Below are 27205 nucleotides of genomic sequence, written 5' to 3' on the forward strand. Positions count from 1 at the left end.
ACGTCATAGGAGGGAGGCATGCGTGGTAATATTGCTCGCTTTGTCAGTTCTGTTGTCTAAAACGGCGACCGATCGCCACCAAAATGCAAATGCACATTACTACTCAACGCGTGAACGTATAAAAGTGTTCTGCACAATAGTTTGGATTTATTGACATAAAACGTGATCTTATCATGATCACCTCCACAAAATCAAAAATACCATGGCGATCGCTTCTCCACTTACACAGGCTGAGGCGGACAAGAGCAGGAATGCCCACACACACCCTGACTGGTTATATTCCGGACATTTAGCTACGGTAAACTCGTATCAACTCCCAGGAGGGAGACGGCGGCTTGCAGTGAGCAGCAGTGCAGGCAGATTGGATCTTTATATCCCCACCCCCTTCCCTCCCTGGCTAAAGGTAGGATAACGGGACGGCTAATAGCAACAACTAGCTTCAGGCCGTTAAAACAAAAGGCGTTAGCACAACAACATTAGCTCCTTACTGTCTGCCCAGCGTGTGGAGGTGAAGATATGCCTGCATCTTTATGTCCCGGGGTTGCCTCCCAAGCAGTCGCGTGCGGTGTCCGACACTGTTTGCAGCCACCACCTTCTGCCTGAGTGAAGCGGCGTGAGTGTGAGGTAAGCCCTCATCGAACAAGTGTCAATGTTCAGCGAACAAAACGTTCCAGCGAGGCTGACTGCACAGCCGAGTGTGGCCGCATTGGAACGTGCCATTTCGGCTGTTACGTTCCAAATTGGACGGCGTGTTGTAATTCAAAAAACTGGGGCTATTCCTCATCCAAATAAATGTGCACACCTAAATAGAAAATAGAAAATGGCAACTCTTTTCATTTTCCTGATCAAAAAATATATAAAATGAACTTGTTAGTGAAAACATGGCCATCGTCCCTTTAATCTGCAAAAAAACGTCAGCTTGTTTGAGTTCCCACGCACCGCTTCGTTCAAGTTGTATAATACATTATTGCACACTCACGTCCACATATTACTACCTACATAATACATTCAATCGGTAATTTGACGTTTTAATTGATTAAAAGAGTATAAAACCCAAGCCGGGACATCCGATTACTTCGAAGTCCGCGCTCATTGTCACACCAGCAAACACACCTGCCCAATACAATGGAATACAATGATTCTTCATTCATCTTCATTCTTCACAAAACGCCTTCTATCAGGTTTAAAGCCATGAGTGATGCAGCAAATAAAACAATGGGTTCATGTTAGGTCCATCCATCCATCCATTACCTATACCGCTTATCCTCACAAAGGTCGCGGAGCGTGCTGGAGCCTATCCCAACTGTCTTTGGGCAGTAGGCGGGGGACACCCTGAATTGGTTGCCAGCCAATCACAGGGCACACAAAGACAAACATCCACACTCACAATCACACCTAGGGGCAATTTAGAGAGTCCAATCAACTTACCATGCATGTTTTTGGAATGTGGGAGGAAACCGGAGTACCTGGAGAAAACCCAGAATATGCAAACTCCACACAGGGAGGCCGGGGCTGGGATCGAACCCACGACCTCTGAACTGTGAGGCGGAGGTGCTAACCAGTCGACCACCATGCCGCCTCATGCTAGGTCAAGTTCATATTAAAATGAAACGAAGACTTACCTCACAACACACGTGAGGGGGGGTCATTCGCAATGAAGGATCTCATCGATCCATATTAAACAAGTCAACGTAAACCAGTGAACCTTACTATTTTCACTCATTATAAAAAAAAAAGGCTGCATTCAGCAGACGGAGAACACATCGTGTTGCATACATCTCTGGCCGTGAAATCGTGCTTAATTTGCTATTTTAACCGCTTTCAATTGGCTACATTTGCATAAAAATTACAGACGAAGTAAGGACGGACCATGAGAATCGATTAATGATGAAAAAAAAAAAGAATTTGACCATAGTTGGACTTATGAGATTTTCAGCCGACAGTGACTATATAATTTTATTTTAATATTTCGGGGTCCCAATAATGTTACAATTTACAACTACAATCAAACAAATGAAAAAACACAAATAAAATACTTTGTTCAGATATTGTGCAATTTTAGTGTCGCTGGGCTCTAAACACGCCGGCTTCCTGCTAACACATCGTCATGGGCTGTAAAAGTCAAATGTCTCTGAAGAAGGTCTGAATAAAAAGTAAAAAAACTTTGACTTACTAAGAAGACATGATGCACGTTTTTGAGACAAATAAGATACTATAACGAATTGGGTTATCTGTATTGTGGTGACATTTTTGTTTTGCTAGGTTGTGTTGTTTCCGAGGTTCCTGAATGCATCACGTGACTCGCTGGATGGGTGGGTTGTCCGAGTGAGGAATAAGCGGACGGCCAAAAGGACGACTAGATTTGTGTGTACTTACGACAGAACTGTTGTTGCATCATAGTTGGAATAATAAAAAGGCAGCCGTGTTGGAATAATAAAAAGGGAGATAACCAAGCTACGTCTGACGTCGTGTCTTTGGAAGACGTTACAATACACTTCAATCGGCCACTTAGAATTTATTTTCCCAAGCCACGCCGAGCTGCAACATGATGAAAGAGCTGCATGCAGCTCTGGAGCCGCGGGTTGCCGACCCCAGCGCTAGGAGAAAATCATCCAATAATAAAATATGTATTTCCTTTAGCCAGTAGTCGGCGCTACCACTATGATGAAGTAAGTTTGTAGATGTCTTCAGCCCTGGACTATGAACAAATGTGTGAAGATTTGAGAAGATAGTATAACCTAGGACCGAAATCGCCCCTAAATGAGACATATATATAACAGTTCAGATCGCTGCAAGATGGTCAAATAATGCAAACAGAAATGTTGTGTTACCCAAGACTAGTCCACGTGTGCTCTTCCGCATGTATATTTATGAATAAGTTGGAAAACAGTGCGATCAGACGACAGACAGCAGTAATACATATCTTCCTTTTCATGGAGCCGATTATAACATCTCTTCAAACATGTTGATGCTTCTCTTTGGCATCACTTATTTTTACATCCATGCACGTATTCATCACTCATCAGTGATTTTGGCGCATCCGTGTCCGTGGGAGTGTCAGGTATTAACTTTAATGTAGGTGAAAAGCAACACGATCGTAACCATGTCAAGTTCCTTCCCAGTAGCCAGTTGACATGGGCGTATACATTTAACACCAGATTAATTTGTGCCACCCCGCCAGGGTACTTATTCCGATCTAGTATCAAGTATCAATTGTGCGCCTCCAAAAGTTGGCGCAGTGGTTAGGCAGCGGCACGGGAGGCATGTGTTGCTTTATTCTTCACCGCGTCATTGGTTCAAGTACCGCTCTCCTCTTTTATTAATTTTTGTATTTATTTGTTTTAATTTTTACTCCGCCACGAATCGAGAGTTGTAAATGAGACGTTTGGTATCATGTTTTTATTAAGGATTTCTAGAAGTATGCACTTGAACAATTTCCATGTAGCTTGTGATGAATATGCAGAGAGGAAACACCAAATGACTTTTTGACATTGCCCTAACGGCAACCTCTGGGATCGGGAGCCAGTTAATCTGGAAGCCAGTTGAACCGTAACACCGCCCTCAGACAATTTCATACTGCTAACCTTGGATGTATCATTGTGGAGGTGATAATGGCTTTTCCTCATTGTAGCTCACATTTGATGTCAACAAAATCCTAAATATTGTACCGATCGCTCTTATATATGTACAGGTTGAAGTGGCCATGAGTAGAGCTGGGCATATGGATTTGGGTGACTCGTGGTCACCGTATTCTGACACTCGGTGACAACAGAACGTGACAAAACAAGTAAAACAACCTTGGTTAGGTCATGTTTGCATTAATGTGTAAGAGGAAAAACTGCCTAAGTCACGGCACATTCTGCCTAAGTGTCTTTTATTTGTATAAGCAATTAATAATAAAGAGTCATTTTCCTTTTGATTACTTGTTCACACACCGAGTTGAATGTTTTGTTACAATATCAATAAAAATACCAATGTGTTTTCTAAAATAAAAATATATTTTTTAATTGTTTTCCAAAAACATTGAAATTTGACTTAGGCAATTATGCTATGTGGGCGAAGAGATACAGTACTACGTACAATGGAATCTCCAAAGTTGAAATAGACCAGTTCTGTTAGATGCTGGTTGAAATTCACCAACAAAAACGGCATAACATATTGTATATAATGTAAACTTAATTTATTCCAGGTTCACACTATCAGCAAACCAATAGCAAAGGCAAAACACACTTCGGGTCCTTTAGATGCTCAGTGATTTCACAAGATTTGCCGAGGTTATACCTTAACGCACAATGACTGTTGGGCCTCATGACTCTCTGAATTTTAATACTAGTTTACCTTCAAATTATAGGACACTGGCGGTTCTATTGTACCTCTGCCATATAATAAACTGCTGGCAAATCTGAAAAGATCGAACCAGAAATGTCTACAGAGAAGTGGCCGAAAAAGGATGAGATAGGGGGTGACGGGGGGTCAACCATTCGAATCATGTGAGCTGCCCTCAATCATTGTTTGTTGATGAATACGCATAGCATATTTGATTTCCACAAAACTTTGTGGAGTGACACAAAGGCCAAGGGAAAATGTATTTAATGATAGTATGGATCCAGATGTAGTTCACTGGGATTGTTTTACAAACATGAGTTGAGATGCCAATTTAACACTTTCTCAGTAAATAATGCATTATTTTATTGACACAAATTTTTCAAGAGATGTGTACTACAAAGTATCTATGAAATAAAGTGCAACTGTGCAAAATGGATTTTGTATTTTAGTGCTTACGCCCACGGCCCTGGTGAGTATAGAGCAGTTCAGATAACGAATGGATCGATGGATGGATTTTAGTGTTTACCACAGCAACTGCTTCTGAGGCCAGAAGTTCCTCAACTGACATCACAGTGTAGTAGGCCACATTAATGAGCACATAGCAGGTTGTCACAATCGCCATGGAGATACAGATGGCCAAGGGCAATGTCCTGTAACATAAGAGTTCACTGTTATACTCGTGGACAAAAGGTTATGTCAGTGTATTATCAGAATTCATTTGGTAATCCTCGTGAAACTTTTTTGAGGGGTTGAGAAGAAACTTTTTTTGTGCTGTTGCTGGTTTTGTTATACTGTATAATTGTAAAGAGATTATTCTTGTGGGTGATTTTAATTTGGCTGGCTGTTTTTTGTCGACGACCAGTTTAAATCAATTTGGTGATTATTTTGACCTTACACAATTAATCAGTAGATAACACATCCAATTACTAAACAGCCTATCAAATCCGCCTTACTTGATTTTTTTTTAACGAATGCTCCTATTTAGATGTTGGCGTATTTGCTAATGATGTGAGTGAGCACTGCATTATAATTACAGACAATTCAACTTGACCACAAATTGTTTTTAAATGTGATTCTAAACATTTCTGTGAGCAGGCTTTATCATGACTTGTGGAGTATTGACTGGAACAAGATGTTCCTTATAGACAATGTGGAATTGGCTTGAAAAAAATCTTATGATGGTTTTTCTGAGATTATCAACAAACATGCGCCCTATCACAAATACTGAGTCAAAGGTCGCTCTAATCCTTGGGTTTCCTGTGAGCTAGCCGTCTCAACTTTTAAAGAAAGAATCTGAATCTGATTGGTAAATTTCAGATGTCTTGAGAATCGTTATACCTCCCTTTAAAATATTCTGAGTAAAACTGTCAATAATATAAATGACCCAAAGAAATTCTAAAATATTAAAACCAATGTATTGAAATATATATATTTGAAGAAAAATCCACAGAATAGCCGCACCGGACTATACGACGCATGGCTCAAAATCTTGGAAAAACTTATAGTCTTATAGTCCGGAGAATACGGTGTGTGTGTGTGTGTATATATATATATATATATATATATATATATATATATCCATCCATCCATCCATCCATTATCGATACCGCTTATCCTCACAAGGGTCGCGGGACGTGCTGGAGCCTATCCCAGCTGTCTTCGGGGAGTAGGCGGGGAACACCCTGAATTGGTTGCCAGCCAATCGCAGGGCACACAGAGACAAACATCCGCACTCACAATCACACCTAGGGGCAATTTAGAGAGTCCAATCAACTTACCATGCATGTTTTTGGAGTGTGGGAGGAAACCGGAGTACCCGGAGAAAACCCACGCAGGCACGGGGAGAACACGCGATCTCTGAACTGTGAGGCGAACGTACTAACCAGTCGACCACCGTGCCGCGTGTGTGTGTATATATATATATATATATATATATATATATATATATATATATATATATATATATATATATATATATATATATATATATATATATATATATATATATATATATATTAGGGCTGCACGATGTTGGAAAAAAAATGACATTGCGATTTTTGGGAGGGTTGCGATATATATTGCGATGTTAAAAATAGAATTTTCACCAGATGACGAAAATAGATTTGTCTGGGAATAATTTGGTTAACTCACCATGACATCATTGTATTCATATAATCATTTAATCCAGACTAAGGGGGTTCATCTGTGAATGATTGCTGTATATAAAAGGGATCATAGCGGTCATGTCTCTGTAACATAATAGATTATTTATTTCACACATCAATGTAACCAGCAGCAAAATATTAAAGATATTTTAAACCAAAAAATAAAAAACAGCAGGTGCACTAGACCCTTGAGTCGTTTCAAAAAATAGAAAATAAAAAACCTCGAAAGCAGCAGCAGGATTATAAACACCTTTGAACTAAACTATAAAATATTAAAAAATTAAAAAGCAGGTGTACTAGCGCCTAAGTTGTTTGCAAAAATATAAACATTAAGATAAAAAAAACCTTGTGAAACTGCAGCAAAGTTGTAAAGAAATTAGAACATAAATATTAAAACTTAAGAGCAAGTGCATTAGTCCCCTGAGTTGTTCACAAAAATATAACAATAACTAAAACGGTCTGCAAAACATATTGCATCAGCGATTTGTCGGTGCTGTTTGGACTTATTATCAAAAGGAGTTATGCTGGCGAAGGCGTCTGTAATTGTTTTTCGAGTAGATGAAGTTTCACCTCGGGTCCTACTTCTTAGTTTGAACTGCTCATACAGGGGCTTGTGACGGCGATTGCAGCAACAACGCCGAGGCACTATTGGCAAAAGCCCAAGATGGCGGCGTAGCGAACACTCGCGAACTTACTCGGTCGTGGAAAAAAAGTTTAACAGCAAGAAAAAAAAAGTTAGCGGCACATTTTTTCTGTGATTCGCCATGCAAAGCAACTTAGGATCCGTGAAGCGTTCCTCTGATTCTTCTCACGTGTCGCCGGTAAAGCAGCCATTTAAAAAAAGAGTGATGCAAGATGAGCAAACGGAGGCTATCATTGTAACGCGAGGAGCAAGGGGCTAGTGTTAGCCGGAAATTTGCTGTGTGTTGTGTGCGGGCAGCGTGGGATCGATTCCCGGTCAGTGACGGTGTCTGTGTGTGCCCTGCGACTGGCTGGCGACCAGTTCGGATGTAGTCTGCCTTCGCCCATTGACGGCTGGGATAGGCTCCAGCACCTCCCCGCGACCCTGTATAGAAGAATAAGAATAAGAATAAGAATGCCTTTATTGATCCCACAGTGGGGAAATTTTCATTGTTACAGTAGCAAAGATATAGGTCACACAGGGGCGGCGGCATAATGTGGCCATTAATGTATAACATTGACGGCAAACATTTAGAATCAAACCTATGTAGATATACGCAGTAACATGTGTATATACACATGTGTATACACACCAACCTACATCTACATAAAAAATATGAGGAACACTCATTTCGGCCTGTACATAGTACAGAGGAAAAAATACTCTAAGTGACAGTGCTGCAGTGCTGTAGTGAAATGTAAGGAACAGCATTGGATAAAAATAAAACTAGACTAACAGTAGTGGGGAATGTTGAGTATTGCACGGTATTACAGTAGTGGGGAATATTGGGTATTGCACGATACGAGCTCAGGTGCAGGACTGCACAATTGCACTAATGACCGCCAGTTTGTAGAGACTACACAATGTTCTTGTTAAAGAGTCTGACAGCAGCAGGCAAGAAGGAACGGCGGAATCTCTCCTTTGCACAGCGAGGGTGTAACAGTCTGTCACTGAAGGTGCTGTGGAGTGCTGTTAGGGTGCCCTGGAGGGGGTGGTCCGGGTTGCCCAGCATTGATGACAGCTTGGCCAACATCCTCCTGTCCCCCACCGAGTCCACAGAGGCCAGGGAGCAGCCCAGGACAGAGCCGGCCCTCTTGACCAGTTTGTCCAGCCGCTTCTTGTCCCGGGCCGAGACGCCGCCTGCCCAGGTGACCACTCCCTGGAAGATGACCGATGCAACCACCGAGTCATAAAAGTTCCTGAGGAGTGTCCCCTGAACCCCAAAAGACCTCAGTCTCCTGAGTAGGAAGAGTCTGCTCTGACTCTTCCTATAGAGGGCGTCTGTGTTGTTGTAGGATAAGCGGATTGGAAGATGACACATGAGAAAGCTGAGGTTCAAGGAAGATCTCACACCTGAGGACCGCGAGAGACGCAACCAACTTGGTGGAAGTGGAACAGGCACACGAAGGGCGTACTTCGTGGGAGCTCGGGCCTTCGTTGATGGAAAAGAAATCCAATGACTTTGATTAGACAGTGTAAGTGAAGTATGGCATATTATGCCTATATTGCATGGCTGGTAAAGGATCTTTTCACCGCTAACAAGGTTCTTATTTGAAGTTTCCATTTGAGTTTTATGCGGTTATTGTTGCTATTGGATTGCATACTGCAAGTTTTGCGACCGAGTGGTTCTACCATTGTTGAAGTTTATATCTTCTTCTCAGGGTGGAAGTTTACTAAGTGTTTAATTCTGTCGTTAGCTTTTATTTCTTTTAATGCTCGAGGTTTAAGAGACAATATTAAGCAAAAAGCTATACTACTGTATGCCACTAATCTAAATGTTGACTTTTGTTTTATACAAGAATCACATTCTGGTCCCAATGATGTGAACTTTTGGAGGTCTCAATGGGGGAAGGACTTGTGGGCATCTCATGGAACGCACCGTTCAGCTGGAACTTTAATTTTGAAACACAGATTCAGTGGGATTGTTATATCTTCAACAATTGATCTAAATGGTCACTTGATCTTTTTGGTAATTTTTTCTCAATTAACAAATGTTTTTACTGGGGAACATCTATGGTTACAACAACAAACAAGAAAACATGGCATTATTACATACACTACATTCTAAAATACACTTTTTCTTAAGTTCATATGCTGATTTGAAAATCGTATTGGGTGGAGATTTTAATTGTACTATGAATAATAAATTAGATGGATGGCCTTCTAAAAATGGGGATGATGATACTTACATGTTAGATTTTTATGGATGAAAGCGATTTGATTGATATTTGGAGGCTTAAGAAACCCTTAGCAAAAGAATTTACATGGAAAAACAAAACTGGGTCATTACAATCACGAATTGATTTTTGGTTAATATCTGATCCTTTATCTGAATATGTATCTAATGTGGAAATGCTGCCGACACCTCTGATGGATCATAAAACAATTTTTTTAGAGTTGTGTTTGTCTGCTAGTCATCAAGTCAAGAGAGTCAATTCATATTGGAAATTAAACAATTCTCTTCTCTTGAATAAATCCTTGGTAAATGACATAAAATTAAAAATATGTAGAAGCTGGAGAAAGCTATGCTATGAAAATTCATATGAAAGCAACTGGGAATTTTTTTAATTTGAATTAAGAACAGAGCCAAAACGGTGGAAAAAAATAGGAAGGAACAGTCTGAATTAATTTCTGAAATTATTTCATTATCATCACAGGTACCTGAAAATTTATCACAAGATGACAAAATCAAACTTCAAATATTGCAATTGAAATTGGACAAGTTATATATAAACAAAGCTAAAGGAGCTTTTGTATGATCTAGAAGGAAATGGCTCGAAGAGGAAGAGCAAAACTCCGGTTACTTCTTCAAATTGGAGAAACGACAAAATAATATTAATAGTATCACAAAACTTTGCTCAGATGGATTTTCACGGAGGATCCTGAAAAGATCGCAGATATCTGTGAATTATTCTATAGGAAATTATAGCAATCTGAGAGTTCAATAGATTACATGGAGAATTTTTTTATTTCTCTTGGTGATATTGTAGATATTGGAAATACCAATAAATAATTATGTGATGATCCTAGTACAGTGAAGGATATTGAAGATGCTATTAAAAAATTACAATACAATAAAAGTCCTGGAACAGATGGCTTAACGGGGGAAATATTCAAAATGTTTTCAAAAGAATTTGCACCATTTTTACAAAAGGTTTACATAGAGAGCATTAATAATGAAAAACTCCCCCCATCTCTGACTCAAGGCGTAATTACACTGCTTCCAAAACCCCAGAAAGATACCTTGTTGTTGGACAATTGGAGGCCAATATCACTTCTTAATAATGATTATAAAATTTTAGCAATTAGCTAAAAAGTTCAAAGAAACACCAAATGACATCACTGGCGAAACTCAATCTGGTTTTATGACTGGCAGACACATTACAAACAATATAAGATTGGTTCTTGATATTTTAGATTACTCGGACTTAGTAAAAGATGAGGGTTTTATACTTTTTTTTAGATTTTTACAAAGCCTTCGATTTTATTGAACACCAATTCATTTTTAAGGCTTTGGATATTTTTGGATTCTGAGATAAATTCAAGAAAGCTATTAAAACGTTATATGCAAATGCTAATAGTTCTGTAAAACTTCCATTTGGCACAACTAAGAGATTAAATATCAACCGAGGGATTCGTCAGCGGTGTCCGATCTTAGCATTTCTCTTCCTTCTTCCGATGCAATTACTCTCTGTTCACCTAAAAAAAGAGTGATGTAGAAGGTCTAACTATAGCAAACGGAACATTGTTAATTACCCAACTTGCAGATGACACTACACTCTTTTTAAAAGATACATCTCAAATTGATAAAGCAATTGGAGTGATAAATGTATTTTCTAAAGCCTCTGGTCTTAAATTGAATATAGCAAAATGTGAGCTTTTTCCGGTCAAAGAATGCTCTGTTAGGAGTTTCTCAGGAATTGCTGTCAAGCATAAAGTTAAATATCTTGGTGTCATAATTGAAAAAGACCAAAGGGAACAATTAACTGACAATTTTGCTCCAATTATAAATTCAATCGAACAAAAGTTCAACCTTTGGCTCCAAAGAGATCTGTCCGTAGAGTTTTGGTTGCAAAGGTCGAAGGCCTCTCCAGATTAATATACACAGCGATGGCCCTTGATGTATCAAAAGACATATGTGTCAAGATAGATAAAATTTTATTTAACTTCATTTGGAAAAATAAAATACATTGCATAAAGAAGAATGTTATGATAAATAACTTGCCCTCTTGTGGCCTTAATGCTTTAGACTTTTCCTCGCTAAATGCAACGTTTAAAATAAAGTGGATCAAGTTATATCTAAATAGCCCCCATTCAATATGGAATTTCATCACTACCCACATTTTCAAGTCTGTAGGTGGACTGGACTTTTTATTGAGATGTAATTATAGTATTTCAAAATTACCAGTTAAATTAGCAAATTTTCATAGTCAGCTTCTGTTGCATTGGTCGATGATATGCAAACACAATTTCTCTCCCCACAGATACAATATTTGGAATAATCAGGATATAAGATTTAAGAATAAAACTTTATATATTGAGAGATGGGTTGAAAATATATTGTTAGTCAGTCAGTTGTTGAACGAAGAGGGTCAGTTATTTACATTTAAAGAATTTTGCTCTGCTTACGGTATACCTGTTACGCCTCGTGAATACTCTATTGTATTTGATGCAATACCTGATGGTTCTCGAAGATTGTTGCTTTCTGCCCCGAAAGGTAAAAATTATTGCATTCCAAATTTTAATCCAAAAGGTTTGTTTATTGGTAATACATGCTCACTATTAAATGCTGAAGCATCGCATTTTTGTATAAGGAAAATCTTTCAAAGGGATTTTGTTTCCAAACCTGCAGCAGTTTTTTACTGGAATAATTTATATGAAGACAGATTGGAAATTCACCTGGCTTATGCCTAAGAAATATTTAATTAGAAACAAAGTGAGAGAAGTTACCTTCAAAATACTTCATCAATGTTACCCTGTAAAAATACAGCTGCGAAAAAATATAAAATTAACATTGATTCAACATTTTGTTTGAATGATGAGGAAACAATATCCCATTTGTTTTGGGACTGTATTTACACCCATATCTTTTGGACCAATTTGAATAATTTTATCAATTGTAAAATTGAACCCTCTATGATAATACATTTCAGACATGTTATTTTTGGACTCTCTAATTTTGACAAACTGAGTATAGATAAGATGTGTGTTGTCAATCTTCTCTTAATTTTAGCAAAGTTTCATATTCACTGAGTAAAATTTGCAAATCAACGACCAAATTTTGCTAAATTTAAAATATTGTTGTCAATGTATTTGGATGATGTTAGTTTTTCTTTGAACCCCAAAGCTATTCGGACCAGAAGATTATGTAAAGACTGTGACTTATACTAAGGAAGTAACCTTGAGCCTTTTCTGTTTTTCTTTTCTTTTCATTATTTAATTTTCTAATATTTGTTAAGTAGACTGTACATCCCTTGTATTCTGTATTGGGTATGTATATTGTTGTTCATATTAAAAATAAAATAAAAAACTGTTGGCAAAGGATGTTTTGTTGTTCTGAATCTTCCTTTTTATAGCTGAAATACTGTCATATTTTTGATGTTGACTTTCTTTTGGGGACTAAATCCACTTCTGCCGCTGTCGTCTCCTCGCCTGTTTTTCAGAGCAGAGTGGAGGGGGAGGGGCCGGTGACTGATTGGCAGGAAGGAGGGGGTTAGCGAGACAAGCTGTGTAAGAGCACAGAGTAGCTTGCTGCTTTTTTGAAGCAAAACAAGTTTGCGTGTTCTAAGAAAAAAAAAAGTTAAAACATCGCACGTCCTACGATGTGACTGCGCACATCGCAATTGAGTTGTTCAAAAGACACATCATGCAGGCCTAATATATACTTTATACATACATATATATATATATATATATATATATATATATATATATATATATATATATATATATATATATATATATATATATATATATATATATTATCAATGATCTGTCAAAATGTGTCAAATGCCTATTGTTATGCAGATGCAACAGTCATTGTTCCTCTACTGAAATTAACAAGCTTATAACTTTTTACAGTCTGCCTTTGACTTACATTCTCATTATACTTGATTAAAACTAGTTTTAAATGCAGAAAAATCCAAACTTAATGGTTTTCTCAAATGGAAAACAGTTACCCTCAGCAACACTTACTGTTAATGATCAATATCTGTCTTTCGACACATATTGATAATTTTGTTTGAAAACTGAAACTTAAATTGTTTTTTTTTGTTTTGTTCCTATAGGAACAAATCTTATTTTTATAGGACGTACATGTCTTATTTCTGCAACGTATTGACCTTTATTGGATTATGGTGATCTGCTTTTTATGAATGCACCAGCACAACACCTGAAGGAATTGGATTGTGTGTACCATTGTGCTCTGCGTTTTATTAATGGATGTGGAAATTGTGTTCGCCATTGTACGCTTTATGTTGTTGCTAAGTAAACATCTCTGTATGTCCGCAGACTCTCACACTGGTTTATTTTGGTTTATAAATGTATTATTGGGCTCCCCCCACATTACATTTGTGTATACGTGCACATGTAAAAACCAACGGCTCTATGGTTTGCGCACTCAAAAAATCCTTGAAATGACAGTTCCTATGGTCTGGACAAAGCTGGATAACACAACATTCAAATATGCTGCTGTGTAGTACGATGTATGACTGTTGTTTGGTTTTATTTTTTAACTATGTCTTTGCTGCCCAAGTGGCCAGGTCACTCTTGGAGAAGACAAAGAAGATGAATTTTCAATGTCAATGAGTTTTTAACCTGCTTATATAAAGAAAAAATAATATCAAAAAACTGTATGAAAAGGTATCACAACAGATACAGTTTTTTCTCTTGAATCCATCAGAAATTCTGGCTTCAGTTTCAGCTTCAGCCTTTAGGTCATTGATTTTGCCAGTGACCAAGTATGGGCTCCCTAGTGCGCATTTATATATATATTTAAAAAGGGATATGAAAACTTACCTCTCAGGATTATGTATTTCCTCTGTAACAAAATTTAGGTAGAACCTGGAAAATACATGACCTGCATGATTAGCAACATGCGTATTTGATGACATACTAAGTAACATTGTCACAAATTCAAAATTCAAAAAATCATAATGTAAACTCAATGACTCAGCCCGACAAACTGCCCAAATAAAAGTTTTAAATAGCATATGAAAATTATCAATTTCAACTAAGTTAAATGTGGATCGTATGTGCTGCAAAACATCCATATACAAAATGTGTGAAATGTATATATTTTATAATCTTGTATGCCATATATGTCCAACTCAGTAACATCAGTCGTATACATTTTATATAAAGGAAAACATACTCAAATTCATACTTACTGTATGAATCATACAAGTTTCTTGTGCAAATGTACAGTATATGGGATAATATATATATGTTGCTGTCGGGCAGAATTCTCAGTGTGAAAATGACAACCTTACAGGAGGTAAAAAACAAACAAAAAACACCAGTTTGTTTGATTCACAGGCACCTCTTCGTTCAAGTTGTATTACACCTTATATTGCTATTGCACACACGTCAACATACTACTTCCTACAAAATACATTTAGATGCTAATATAACACTGTCATTGAGTTAGAGACTACAAACACGAAGTCTGCAGCAACCGAGTACTCCAAAGTATGCGATCATGTGAAGCCCCCATCGTGCAAAAGGCCTTTCAATACGTCACAAAAGCGAACGTCTGCCCTCGACAATACAAGGGGTGTAACGGTACGCTAAATCACATTTAGGTTCAGTTTCTTGGAAACTTAGGTTTGGTATATTTTGGATACAAAAAAAACAGATTTTGAAAAGATGACAAGTAAATGTCATGTCATGTCATCTTCCAAACCGCTTATCCTATATAGGGTCGCGGGGAGTTGCTGGAGCCTATCCCAGCCGTCAATGGGCGAAGGCAGACTACACCCCGAACTGGTCGCCAGCCAGTCGCAGGGCACACATAGACACTGTCACTGAGCGGGAATCGATCCCACGCTGCCCGCACACAACTCAGGCGTGTGTACGACTACACTATCAGCGGACGACAAGTAAATGGTTTATATATATATATATATATATATATATATATATATATATATATATATATATATATATATATATATATATATATATATATATATATATATATATATTTTTTAATAAAAGCGAACCATTCGGGTGACATTCTGAGAAATTACACCAGGATAAAAAGATACACTAACAACTAACTTTATAAATAAGGGCGGGGGGTTGAGGCCGGACCGGCAAAAATGGGTAGAGTGCCCAGCTCTGGTAATTACTGAAGCAATTGGCATAAACAGCAACAGGTATGCGCCCATATGCTTCAAAAGTTTATTAAACATGCTGGAGCCCCGTTACAATGTTCCATCCTGGGCGCATATTAGCAAGACGCACAAGAGCCGTGGTGGAGCATTAGCGGTCCTCTGCTGCTCTTATAATGAAGTTAAAGTTACTAGTTTGCAAGTGCTACCTGATGTTATCTGCAACCTCATTCTATCCATACAAGAAAGGGTGTTTTCCTGTAGTTGTATTAAGTTCATTTTGTCTTCCTTGTAATCCATATTTTGGTTGGTTCATATATAAGACAATTGTGATTTTAGGTCGTTAATTACCTGACATGTTTCAGCGTGTACTTCCGCCTTCATCAGAGTAGTACTAAACAAGGAGTCAGGACTCTGATGAAGGCTGAAGTATACCCCGAAACGTGTCAGGTAATTAAACGACCTAAAATCACAATTGTCTTATATATGAACCAACCAAAATATAGGTGTTCTCCTGCGTTTGATCTTTTTTATCATTATTATTATTATTTACGAACAATCCTCCCACAAGTTTTTATTCTATTTTGTGCTTTTATAACAGGGAATGTTTTTTCTTTATTGCAAATTGAATTGTAGCTTGCTCTCTGTTAAAACAAAAAGAAAAAAACAAACAAACCGTGACCCCCATACTGAGGTATGTACTGAACCGTGACTTTTGTGAACCGTTTATACATATACATATATATATATATGACGTTCATACTTACCACCCAGCGTATGCATACATCCCAGCGTAGAAGGCCAGAGGTAAAGTTGACAGCTTCATGTTGTTTAGTTGAAAGGCATTCTCAAAGTTGTGTGTCTCCCCTATTTGCACACACACCCACGCACCCCCCCCACACACACACCCACACACACACACAAACACATGAAAAGACTGAAAAGTCAAAAGCAGAGTGCCGCAGTTATAATCATCTGCTTTGCATTGGTGATATTCTTGCAATGTGTGAGAGAAAGCCGCCTACTGTTTACGGTGTTCTTGAGCCACTTTATAATTACCCATGTGGCAAACAACTTCGTGCTTTGTGCTTTTAATATGTCTGAGAGCAGTGCAGCATCTGTGCCTCCAGACAATTCCCTCCCAAAGGTCTACAGACAATTCCTTTGTGTTTGTGATCTGACGTGCACCGTCAACTGCAGGACGTTATATAAATAGACAAGTGGGTGCTTTTCCAAGTCATGATTTGACTTGCGCATCTCAAGGATGAACGAAACAGGATGCATCAAATATGAGCTTTATGGCAATTGCTGCAAATACTTGTGGACACACAATCTCTAAGTTTATTTTTATATATACTGTACATTCTGTATATATATATATATATATATATATATGTATATATATATATATATATATATATATATATATATATATATATATATATATATATATATATATATATATAAACATAGTTAACATAAATTTGCAAAAAAAAAGAAGAAAAAGTGGAAGAAGTGAAACGCTGTGAATACTCCAGATGCTAATTATGCGATTGTTCATTATATTTTTTGCTGTTAAATCTGACTTTTATCAGTACTTTCAGGGTCGCATTACTGTCTGTGAATCTAGTCTGATAGTAATATAATCAACTATAACTAGATGAAATGTTAGTTATAATAGTTGTAGGGGAAAGATGAAACTTGTCCTACCTTTGAAGAACTGGTATACTCCGGGAACTACGATGGTGCTGATGGCCACCAGCTTGCAGAGGGTTAAGAAGATTTGGATCCGCGCTGTCCATGTCACACTCATACTGTTTGTGTACATTACCGAGGCTTTGGAGAAAGTGAGAGTCATGTAAACACCCAAAGTAGCCGTGAATAGCAGATTTTCCAAATTATAATTAGATTAAGTAACCTTAATTGTCCTAATTACTTTGATTTATGTTTTTGGTATGTTCCTGGACAATAATCTTGATTGGAATTGATCTAGGCTCTTTCATGTATAAAACGTCAAGGAAATAATCATACAATATTTAAATGCATTAAAATATTTGAAATTCGTAAAGTAAAAACAAAACAAACAAAAAAAACACTGGAATTCACTTGTTGTTCTTGATCTGTGGCCCTTCACACTTCCAGTCAGAGCTGACTTTTTCCTGACTCTGCTTCTGAGGTAGTATCAGAGCCATATCAGATGCTGAGTTGCACCTGGGTCAAAAGAAATAGAGGAGCCGGAACTGCAGTTTAACACCCAAGACTAACTTCATCTTCAACCCATTGTGTGGACTATTGTTGCTGTTCACCACCAGATATTGACATACAGCACTGGACACAAGACGCTGGTTCAGATGCCGTCACAAGCGGCACAATTTGGATATGGGCCATGGCAGCCTAAAGTAGGTAAATCAACAACAACAAGCCTGTTCCTTGTTTAGTTCTTTCTGCCAATGCGACTGCAGCGTAAACGAACTGATCAGACATACCCCATCAATGTGAGCTTGACATCAAATTACACTGATTGGTGATACACGCCAATGTCTAATCAAACACAAATACATGTAAACTGCAGCGAAAGCATAGGTAATCTCAAATGCTGTGTTTGTGGAATGTCCTTTTCTACTTTATATGCATGTTGGTAATTTGTAACCTGGTAATTTCTTAAAAGATAATCATGGATTTAAGAGTTTAAAAAAAAAAAAATCAAGCAGTTTACTCAAGACTGGGAAGAGAGTCAGGGCCGCTGCTAATCCTTTTGGTAACCTAACTACAGAAAAGTCAGATGGTGTCCCACACCTCACCCTAAATATAACTATTTTTATAACAAAAAAAAACGTTTTTTGTTGTTGTTGTTTTTAATTCCCTGTGACAAGTTTAGCAGATGATGTTGGTAATATCAATCAATCCACCATCCGTCGCTTATCCGAAGTCGGGTCGCGGAGGCAGCAGCTTCAGCATAGAAGCCTAGACTTCCCTCTCCTCAACCACGTCTTCCAGCTCTTCCGGAGGTATCCCAAAGCGTTTCCAGGCCAGCCGGAAGACATAGTCTCTCCAGCGTGTCCTGGTCCGTCCTCGGGGCCTACTGCCGGTGGATACATGTCCAGAACACCTCACCAGGGAGGCATCCTTATAAGATGCCCAAGCCACCTCATGTGGCTCCTCTCAACGTGGGGGAGCAGCGGTTTGACACTGAGTCCGTCCCGGACACCGGAGTGTCTTACCCTATCTCTAAGGGAGAGCCCAGACACCCTGCTGAGGAAATCCATTTTGGTCGCTTGTATCCAAGATCTTGTTCTTTCAGTCATGACCTACAGCTCCTGAACGTAGATCGATCGGTTATTTGCCTTTCAGCTCAGCTGCTTCTTCACCATGACGGACCGACACAGATCGGTGCAGCATCTGCTGTGATGCGGATCACAGCAGATGCTGCACCGATCCGCCTGTCGATCTCCCGTTCCATTCTACCCTGACTCGTAAACAAGACCCCAAGATAATTGAACTCCTCCACTTGGGTCAGAATCTCATCCACGACCTGGAGAGGGCCCTCCACCCTTTTCCGACTGAGGACCATGGTCTCGGATTTGGAGGTGCTGATTTTCATCCCAACCACTTCACACTTGGCTGCTCCAGCGAGAATTGGAGATTGTGGTTTGAAGAAGCCAACGGTACCACATCATGTGCAAAAAGCAGAGATGCAATACTGACGCCACCAAACCGGACCCCCTCAACACCTCGCTGCGCCTAGAAATTCTGTCCATATAAGTAATTAACAGAATCGGTGACAAAGGGCAGCCTTGGCGGAGTCCAACCCTCAGTGGAAACAAATCCAACTTACTGCCGGCAATACGGACCAAACTCTGACATCAGTGGTACAGGATCGAACAGCCCGGGGCCTCGGTATCCCGTACTCCCGAAGAACCCCCCACAGGACTCCCCAAGGGACACGGTCAAACGCCTTTTCCAAGTCCATAAAACACATGTAGACTGGTTGGCCGAACTCCCATGCACCCTCAAGGACCCTCGAGGGTGTAGAGCTGGTCCACTGTTCCACAGCCAGGACGAAAGCCACATTGCTCCTCCTGAATCCGAGATTGGACCTCCAGACAGACCCTCCTCTCCAGCACCCCTGAATGGAGGTTTACCATGGAGGCTGAGGAGTGTGATTCCTCTGTAATTGAAACACGCCCTCTGGTCCCCCTTCTTAAAAAGGGGGACCACCACCCCGGTCTGCCAATCCAGAGGCACTGTCCACTGTCCACGCAATGTTGTAGAGGCGTGTCAACCATGACAGCCCCACAACATCCAGAGCCTTGATTACCTACGGGCGGATCTCATCCACCCCCAGGGCTTTGCCACCGAGGAGCTTTTGAACTACCTCGGTTACTTCAACCCCAGAGAAAGGAGAGCCCACCTCGGAGTCTCCAGGCTCTGATTCCCCAGTGGAAGGCATGTTCAAGATCATTAGCTGGCTAATTCCTATGCACATCCACCGTTTAACCAAGATAGGATTCAGCTGCCAACACAAAGACCGTCGTGAAGTGATGAGGATGACGATGATGCGGCGGACCGGCGCAAGCCAGGGAACATAACGAAAATATCTAAGATTGCGTAATAAAGAAATACTATTGCGTTTTATTGCTAAACTGCTGCGTTTAATAAAAATAATTTTTGCAAAATAAAACAATGTTATTTTAGAAGGAGAATGAACGTCTTCTACTTCCGGGTCATAACTTTCAGTGTATGCATGACGCGTCAGGTTTGGATGGATTTTTTTACATGACCCTTTTTAGTTTTTAGTGAGGTTAGTGCAGAGCCATAACCATTAGTGCAATTGTACTACTATTAATTACTAACTAAAATACATTTTCAATTTGTGTTAGTTTGAAACTAAAAATACATACTGAGGCCAATGGCTGTGGCCAGTTTGACAGCAGTAGGTGGAACACCACAGGGCATAAACAAAGGTTCCAGAATGTACTGCCCAAAAGCCAGACTGATGACTGCCATCCCAGCAGGCCTGTAGAACATAGACACATTAGGGTACAGATATACAAATATCTGTTCAAGTACACATTGTAGATGTTCTATAAACATACAATGAACAATAATCCATGTTAAAAGTAGTTTAGAAAAAATTAAAAACAAAATGAATATGATTATCCTATATCAAAAGCCTGTATTAAAAGGCTCACACAACTTGTTAGTACAGCAAAACCGACAACATGCTAGCTAAAACCATTCATGGGAAACTCATTAAAGAGCTGTTTGCATTCTTATGTCGTTCCATCTTAAATATTAACTCATTGCTCTCCTCTGGCACACTACCTGCAGCTTTTAAAACAGCTTTGATTCGACCCTAACCCAAATGAGCCAACATCGACCCTGAGGCTAGGTTCACACCGCAGGTCTTAATGCTCAATTCAGATTTTTTTTTAAAAGTCCAATTTATTTGAGTAAGCGTTCATATTACATTTTAAATGCGACCTCGGTCTTGCCTGCTGTATGAACACATGCGTCACGAAAGTGACCCGCATGCGCAGAAGAAGAGACGGCGTCACTCCCGACGTCGTGTTTGCGGAAGTAAATGCGGTCCACCGTGTCGGGGCATTTATACAGTGAAGCAATTAGGTAGGAGGTAGAAATAAATACTAGGGATGCTCCAATCGATTGGGCACCGATCATGATCGGCCGATTTTCGTGAAAAATTACGTGATCGGAATATTCGATCAAAACCTTTTATTGCCGATCAAAACATCCGATCACCCGCAGCTCATGCTTGGCTGCCGCGAGACGAAATGGCAAAAAAGTTTCTTTGTTTAATACGCGACGACGTCCCTCTGTCCAAAAGCATCACTTGCGCCTCCCTGTACAATATCGCGCGCCCGCCCGCGCGAGCTACATTGACTCCAATGGAAATGCGCCGCCAGAAAGGCTCCCTAACGCAGCCGCGCCTCCGCTGAGGGGAGGGACACACCACAAGGCTGCTAAGCATGAGCTGCGGGTGATCGGATGTTTTGATCGGCAATAAAAGGTTTTGATCGAATATTCCGATCACGTCATTTTTTACGAAAATCGGTCGATCATGATCATGAATATGGCTGGGTTTTTTTCAGATAATGTTGCATAATAGCAGTCACAATAAATTGTAAAAATATACAGATATTCCATGTGATCGGAATCGGTATCGGCCGACTTCACTCATGCATTATCGGTATCGGTGTCATAAAACCTGATCGGAACATCCCTAATAAATACAGTATTTGGGGAAAATCACGAGGCGACGCTTTAATATCTCAAAACACTCAAACAGTGTCACTCAAAACAACTTTGCAGATTTGATCCCCCTGCTGCCAGCACTGTAACTTCGCCTGCGCGGAGTGCATTTTGGGCTCCAGATGACGTCAATGTCGGATATATGCGACCTGGCCATTCAGACCGCAAACGCATTGGAAAGGTTTGGATACGTATCTGATCTAGGACCATATACGAAAGCGACCCAGGTCGCATTTGAAAAAAATCGGAATTGAGCCATTCAGATACAAAAAATCAGATACAGGTCGCATATGGGCAAAAAAATCAGATCTGGCTCCCATTTGCCTGTGGTGTGAACCTAGCCTGAGAGTCATTGCAATTATAAGCGGGTGTCTAATCTCCCATTACTTTGTAGAAATTTCTTGAAAAAAATTGTAGCACAACATCTTAATGATCACATGGCCTCGAGTAATCTATTTGAACTTTTTCAGTCTGAATTCAGCAGAGACAACTGAGACGGCTCTTGCACAAGTGACTAATGATCTTTACTAGCTATTCATTCTGACAAATCAACAGAGGTGGGTAGAGTAGCCAAAATATGTACTCAAGTAAAAGTACTGTTACTTCAAAATAATATGACTCAAGTAGAAGTAAAAAGTAGTCATCCAAATGATTACTTGAGTAAAAGTAAAAAAGTACTACTACTCAAGTACTGAGTAAATGTAGCAACGTCTCATTTTTTATTTTTTTTAAAACAACCATTCAATCAGACAAAAATACAAAATAATCATGTTCAGGCAAATTAAAGTCCATACAATCAATAAAATGAATAACATTTAATTAAAGAATAATTTAATTTAAGTTAAATTCACGTACTTTAATAAACAATAAAATAATAATATTATAAATAAAAGAAATACATTAAAAACTCGTATAAACTGTGTGTGTGGTGGTGTGCGTGCGTTTCAGTCTGTATGTATGTGACAAAACATGCAAAACAAACATTTTTCCCAAAGAATCACTCAGTGATGTCACTATTAAGCTTTAACAGTAGTTGGCTCTCAAGGTTCTTGCATTGAAGCTGTGTGTGTGTGAGAGAGAGAGAGAGAGAGCGAGCGAGAGAGAGAGAGAGAGGTGAGAGAGAGCGAGCGAGAGGTGAGAGAGAGAGAGAGAGAGAGAGAGAGAGAGAGCGAGCGAGAGAGAGAGAGAGAGGTGAGAGAGAGAGAGAGAGAGAGAGAGAGAGAGAGAGAGAGAGAGAGAGAGAGAGAGAGAGGTACGCACACACGGGGGATCTAAGTAAGGGGTTCAATGTAGCCTAATGTAGCGGAGTAAGAGTAGTTTCTTCTTCACAAATCTACTCAAGTAAAAGTAATAAGTAGAGTGATTTAAAACTACTCCTAGAAGTACAACATTTCCAAAAACTTACTCAAGTAAATGTAACGGAGTAAATGTAACAAGTTACTACCCACCTCTGCAAATCAATATTATTATTATTATGTAACCCAGGTTAATATTGTCTCATAAAATAAGAACCTGTTAATAAAAACAGTAATCAAGACGATACATGCATTGTACATACTAGATAAATAATAGTAATAGATAATAGATAAACGCGGCTTAAAAGTATACAATACAATACAATTTTATTTATGTATATTTTATAACAGCTAGAGCTGTAACAAAGCACTTTACAAAACAATAAATGAAAAAGCCAAAATACACAAGTGTTAATCAACAAATTAACATAAATTAAATGAACATAAAACACTATATACAATTGACACCGGAAAAGATCTGAAATTTTCAGGTCTGATCAAAAGCCAGAGAATAGAAATGTGTCATCAACCAGGTTTTGTGGACAGAGAGGGGGCTTTCCTCATATCCAATGGGAGGTCATTCCAATGGGAGGGACCAGCATTGAAAAGGCTCGATCCCCTCTGAGGCTCCGCTTGGTCCTCGGCACCTCGAGCAGCGCCTGGTCCGCAGACCTGAGGCTGGGGGAAGGAGCGTAGGGGTGGAGGAGCTCAGAGAGGTACACCGGGGCGAGGCCATTTAATGATTTATAGATATAGAGAAATAGGAGAATCTTAAATCGAACCGTGAAATGCACTGGGAGCCAGTGAAGGGAGGCCAGAATTGGTGTTATGTGCTCCATCATCCGAGCTCCAGTTAGTAGGCGGGCAGCAGCATTTTGGACCAACTAGAGACGTTTGAGGGAGGACTGGCTGACTCCAAAATAAATGCATTACAGTAATCTAGCCCAGGTATAACAGAGGCATGGATGACTGTTTCTAAGGGCTGATGGGAAAAGATGGGCTTTACCTTAGCCAGCTGTCTAAGGTGAAAGCAGCTCGACTTTACAACAGCGCTTATTTGCTGGTCCAATTTAAGATCACTGTCCATTTTAAAACCCAAGTTTAAAACTGTTGGCTTTAGATATGAAGCCAGGGGCCCAGGTCAACAAGGTGGGATGCAGACAAGCCACTGGGACCGAACACCATAACTTCTGTTTTCTTTTTATTGAAATTTAGGAAATTCAGTGACATCCAGTCTTTGATGTCCTCTAGGCAGGACAAAAGAGGTCTTATTGAAAATGCGTCTTTTTTGCTTAGCGGGATATATATTTGACAGTCGTCCACATAGCAGTGGAAGGAAATACCATGTTTTCTAAGGATGGAACCCAGGGGCAGCAAATACAATGAGAACAGCAATGGCCCCAAAATAGAACCCTGTGGAACACCATATGATAGAGGGGCAGAGCGGGACTCAGAGGAATCTAGGCTAACAGAAAAAGTCCTGCCGGCCAAATAGGATCAAAACCACTCTAGAGCGCATCCACTAATGCCCACTTGGTGTTGCAAACGAGTCAAAAGAATACTGTGGTCTATTGTATCGAATGCTGCAGTCAAATCCAACAAAACGAGACATACGTAGTAGGGCTGGGCCGATAATCCGATATCGATTTGTATCGCGATTCACACGTGATTGATCGAAAATGCCTTCGGTAGAAAAAAAAGGAAAAAGAAAAACAAACCCGATCGCAGCATGGTGCGTGATGTAGGTAGCGCGCTTCCGCCTCCAAACATGAAGAAGAAGCGTTTAAACCAAAGAAGCAGCAGCTTTTAAATCATCGAGGAAGAAGCATTTAAACCAACAAGAAGAAGCTGTTAACTCAACGGAGCATGCTCGCAGGCCCGGCGGCCGTGCGCTATGCTCGCGGGCCCGGCGGCCGTGCGCTATGCTCGCATCCAGCGAGCGAGCGCCGTAACTTGGCTCAAATAAATGACCACTCGACTCAGCACAACTCTTACAATTAAATTATATTATGCATGATAACCTTATTAAAAACCCGTGGATGGAGCCATGGTGTACAAGAAGTGGAGTTCTTGTCTTTGACATGCTAGCAGTAGTTAGCCTTATCCAACACCAGCATCGCACTCAAGGTAAAATCAAGCAAGTAAAATATGAATGGACTTTGGCAATAATGAGTCCACTAAAAAGATAAAGTAGTCCTAAGACGGTTGGTCAACGATAATGTATGCACTGCAAGAGAATATTCGTTCACTTACATTGGATGAACATTGAATGAAGGCTAATATATGTGTCAACAACTGGTTTGAGGTAGACCTAATGCAAATAAGCATTTACAATGCACTGATGGAGGACAAACTGAGCATTACACTATATAACGATGTACAAAAAACAGTTAACTGTTATTTAAAGAAAAAGGTTTAAAACAAAATCAATAATTATCAATATTGACATGAAATACTTATATTGTGACAGTTTTTCAAATATTTCTCAACCCTTCTAAGCACATTATCTTTAAAATGGAGTTAATTTAATCTTTATATCGACCAGTTTATTTCACTCTTTCATAGTTACACTGACCTCTTATTAAAGGTTAAGTATTATGTTGAAATAAAATAACCAAAATGTATTTCTCTCCAGGTCATTATTTTCAATAGTTTAGAAAAAGAAAAAAAATCAATATATATATCGATATCGACCAATATGAAACACTTATATCGTGATATACTTTTCAGTCCTATCGCCCAGCCCTAATACGTAGTCTCTAGTGTCATTTGCCAGGAGGATGTCATTAAAAACACATAGCAGGGCTGACTCTGTGCTGTGCATCTTCTTGAAGCCTGACTGGAAAACTTCCATAACATTATGTTCATTCAAGAAAGATCTTAATTGTGAGTGCACCACTTTTTCCAGAATTTTAGACATAAAAGGCAGCTTGGAAATGGGTCTAAAATTGGATAGCACAGCTTTATAAAGGCCGTTTTTTTTCAGCAGGGGTTGCACTACAGCATGCTTAAAATGTTGGGGGACCACACCAGAAGACAGGCTGCTGTTTATAATGGCTAGAACCGATTTACCAATTGTTGGGACAATCTCCTGAAAGAAATGTGGCGGAACGGCGTCACAAGGGGAGCCTGATGGTTTAATAATGGCGAACCACATCCTCCAAAAATGTCAAAGAAACCAGCTCAAAGGAATCGAACACTGCTGAACAAGGAACTTGGACAGAGGGGTCAGATGTGGCGTTCGAATCAATAGCCCTAGCTGAAACAACCTTGTCAACGAAAAACTGCAAGAATCCATCGCACATTTCAGGGGACGGGTCCGTGCAAATTGGTTGACGGGGCTTCAGTACAGAGTCAATTGTTTTAAATAGAGCACGTGGATTTTGGCGATTTGCCTGAATCAGACGTGACATGTGGTCTCTCTTGCACTCCTTCACCTTTATCTGGTAAAGACGCCAGCAGTCTTTTAAGATTAGATAAGATACCTGAAGCCTGTCTTTTTTCCACCTACGTTCAGCTCTGCGGTATTCCTGTTTAGCTATGACCATGGCTCCGGTTAATTTTTTTGCTGCATATTTTTTAAAGGAGCCACGGAGTCCAAAATATTAAGGCAAGAAAACATTTTTTACAAAATGACGGAACGTGCGGCTGTGTGTTTGGCGACCCTCTTGACAATTTGGCTCATTTGAATGTTTTGGCTGATTGGTGCTTCATTCACAAACGCTCTGCTTGTGTATGATCGCCAAACTTTATTGGACCTGCGATGTGGCGTTGGAAGTTCGGGTGCGTTTGAGCACGACTGGAAAGAGACGTTGCCAACTGACATCGCGGCGGAACTTTTCCATCTCCCAGCTGTACCACCACAAAGCGGCGCCGAGGAAAACGTGGTGGCAAGCTAGCGAAGCTGAAAAGGGAGCAGGTGCACGCTTCGTCCCCTGCTCGCTCCCGGACGCACGGACGTACTCCATTGCTGTGCCTCGCTCAGAACCCCGCTGCTGGGTGCCTGATACCCGTTGTCGGCTGCGCCGAAGAATTCCGCCGCCTACCATGCTCCATCGGACGCGGTGTGAATCCCCAACTCCTCAAGGAGCTTCCCAGGGCCCGCCAATCGGAGGTGACACGCGTACTTGC

At 39.8% G+C, this 27205-nt stretch overlaps 1 protein-coding gene across 5 annotated transcripts in view; it reads right to left on the minus strand.

The window, feature by feature from the left end:
- Positions 1-27205, minus strand: part of slc7a11 (solute carrier family 7 member 11) — a 105523-nt gene that overhangs the window by 34623 nt on the left and 43695 nt on the right. For 4 of the 5 annotated variants that reach the window (XR_015085770.1, XR_015085771.1, XM_086024120.1 and 1 more), the window contains exons 3-7: positions 20408-20523; positions 17217-17342; positions 16274-16373; positions 14191-14235; positions 4853-4976 (exon numbers count right to left, since the gene is read on the minus strand). Coding sequence is in view for 3 of the 5 variants with exons in the window: in XM_086024120.1 (XP_085880246.1) it covers positions 4853-4976; positions 14191-14235; positions 16274-16373; positions 17217-17342; positions 20408-20523 (511 nt within the window). In the remaining 2 variants the exon portion in view is untranslated. The remainder of the gene's footprint in view (positions 1-4852; positions 4977-14190; positions 14236-16273; positions 16374-17216; positions 17343-20407; positions 20524-27205) is intronic. The other variant, XM_086024119.1, reaches the window with a different exon arrangement.

This window comes from Filicampus tigris, chromosome 2 (assembly GCF_054856515.1).
Source record: "Filicampus tigris isolate MCC_2025a chromosome 2, RoL_Ftig_1.0, whole genome shotgun sequence".
Taxonomy (NCBI): domain Eukaryota; kingdom Metazoa; phylum Chordata; class Actinopteri; order Syngnathiformes; family Syngnathidae; genus Filicampus; species Filicampus tigris.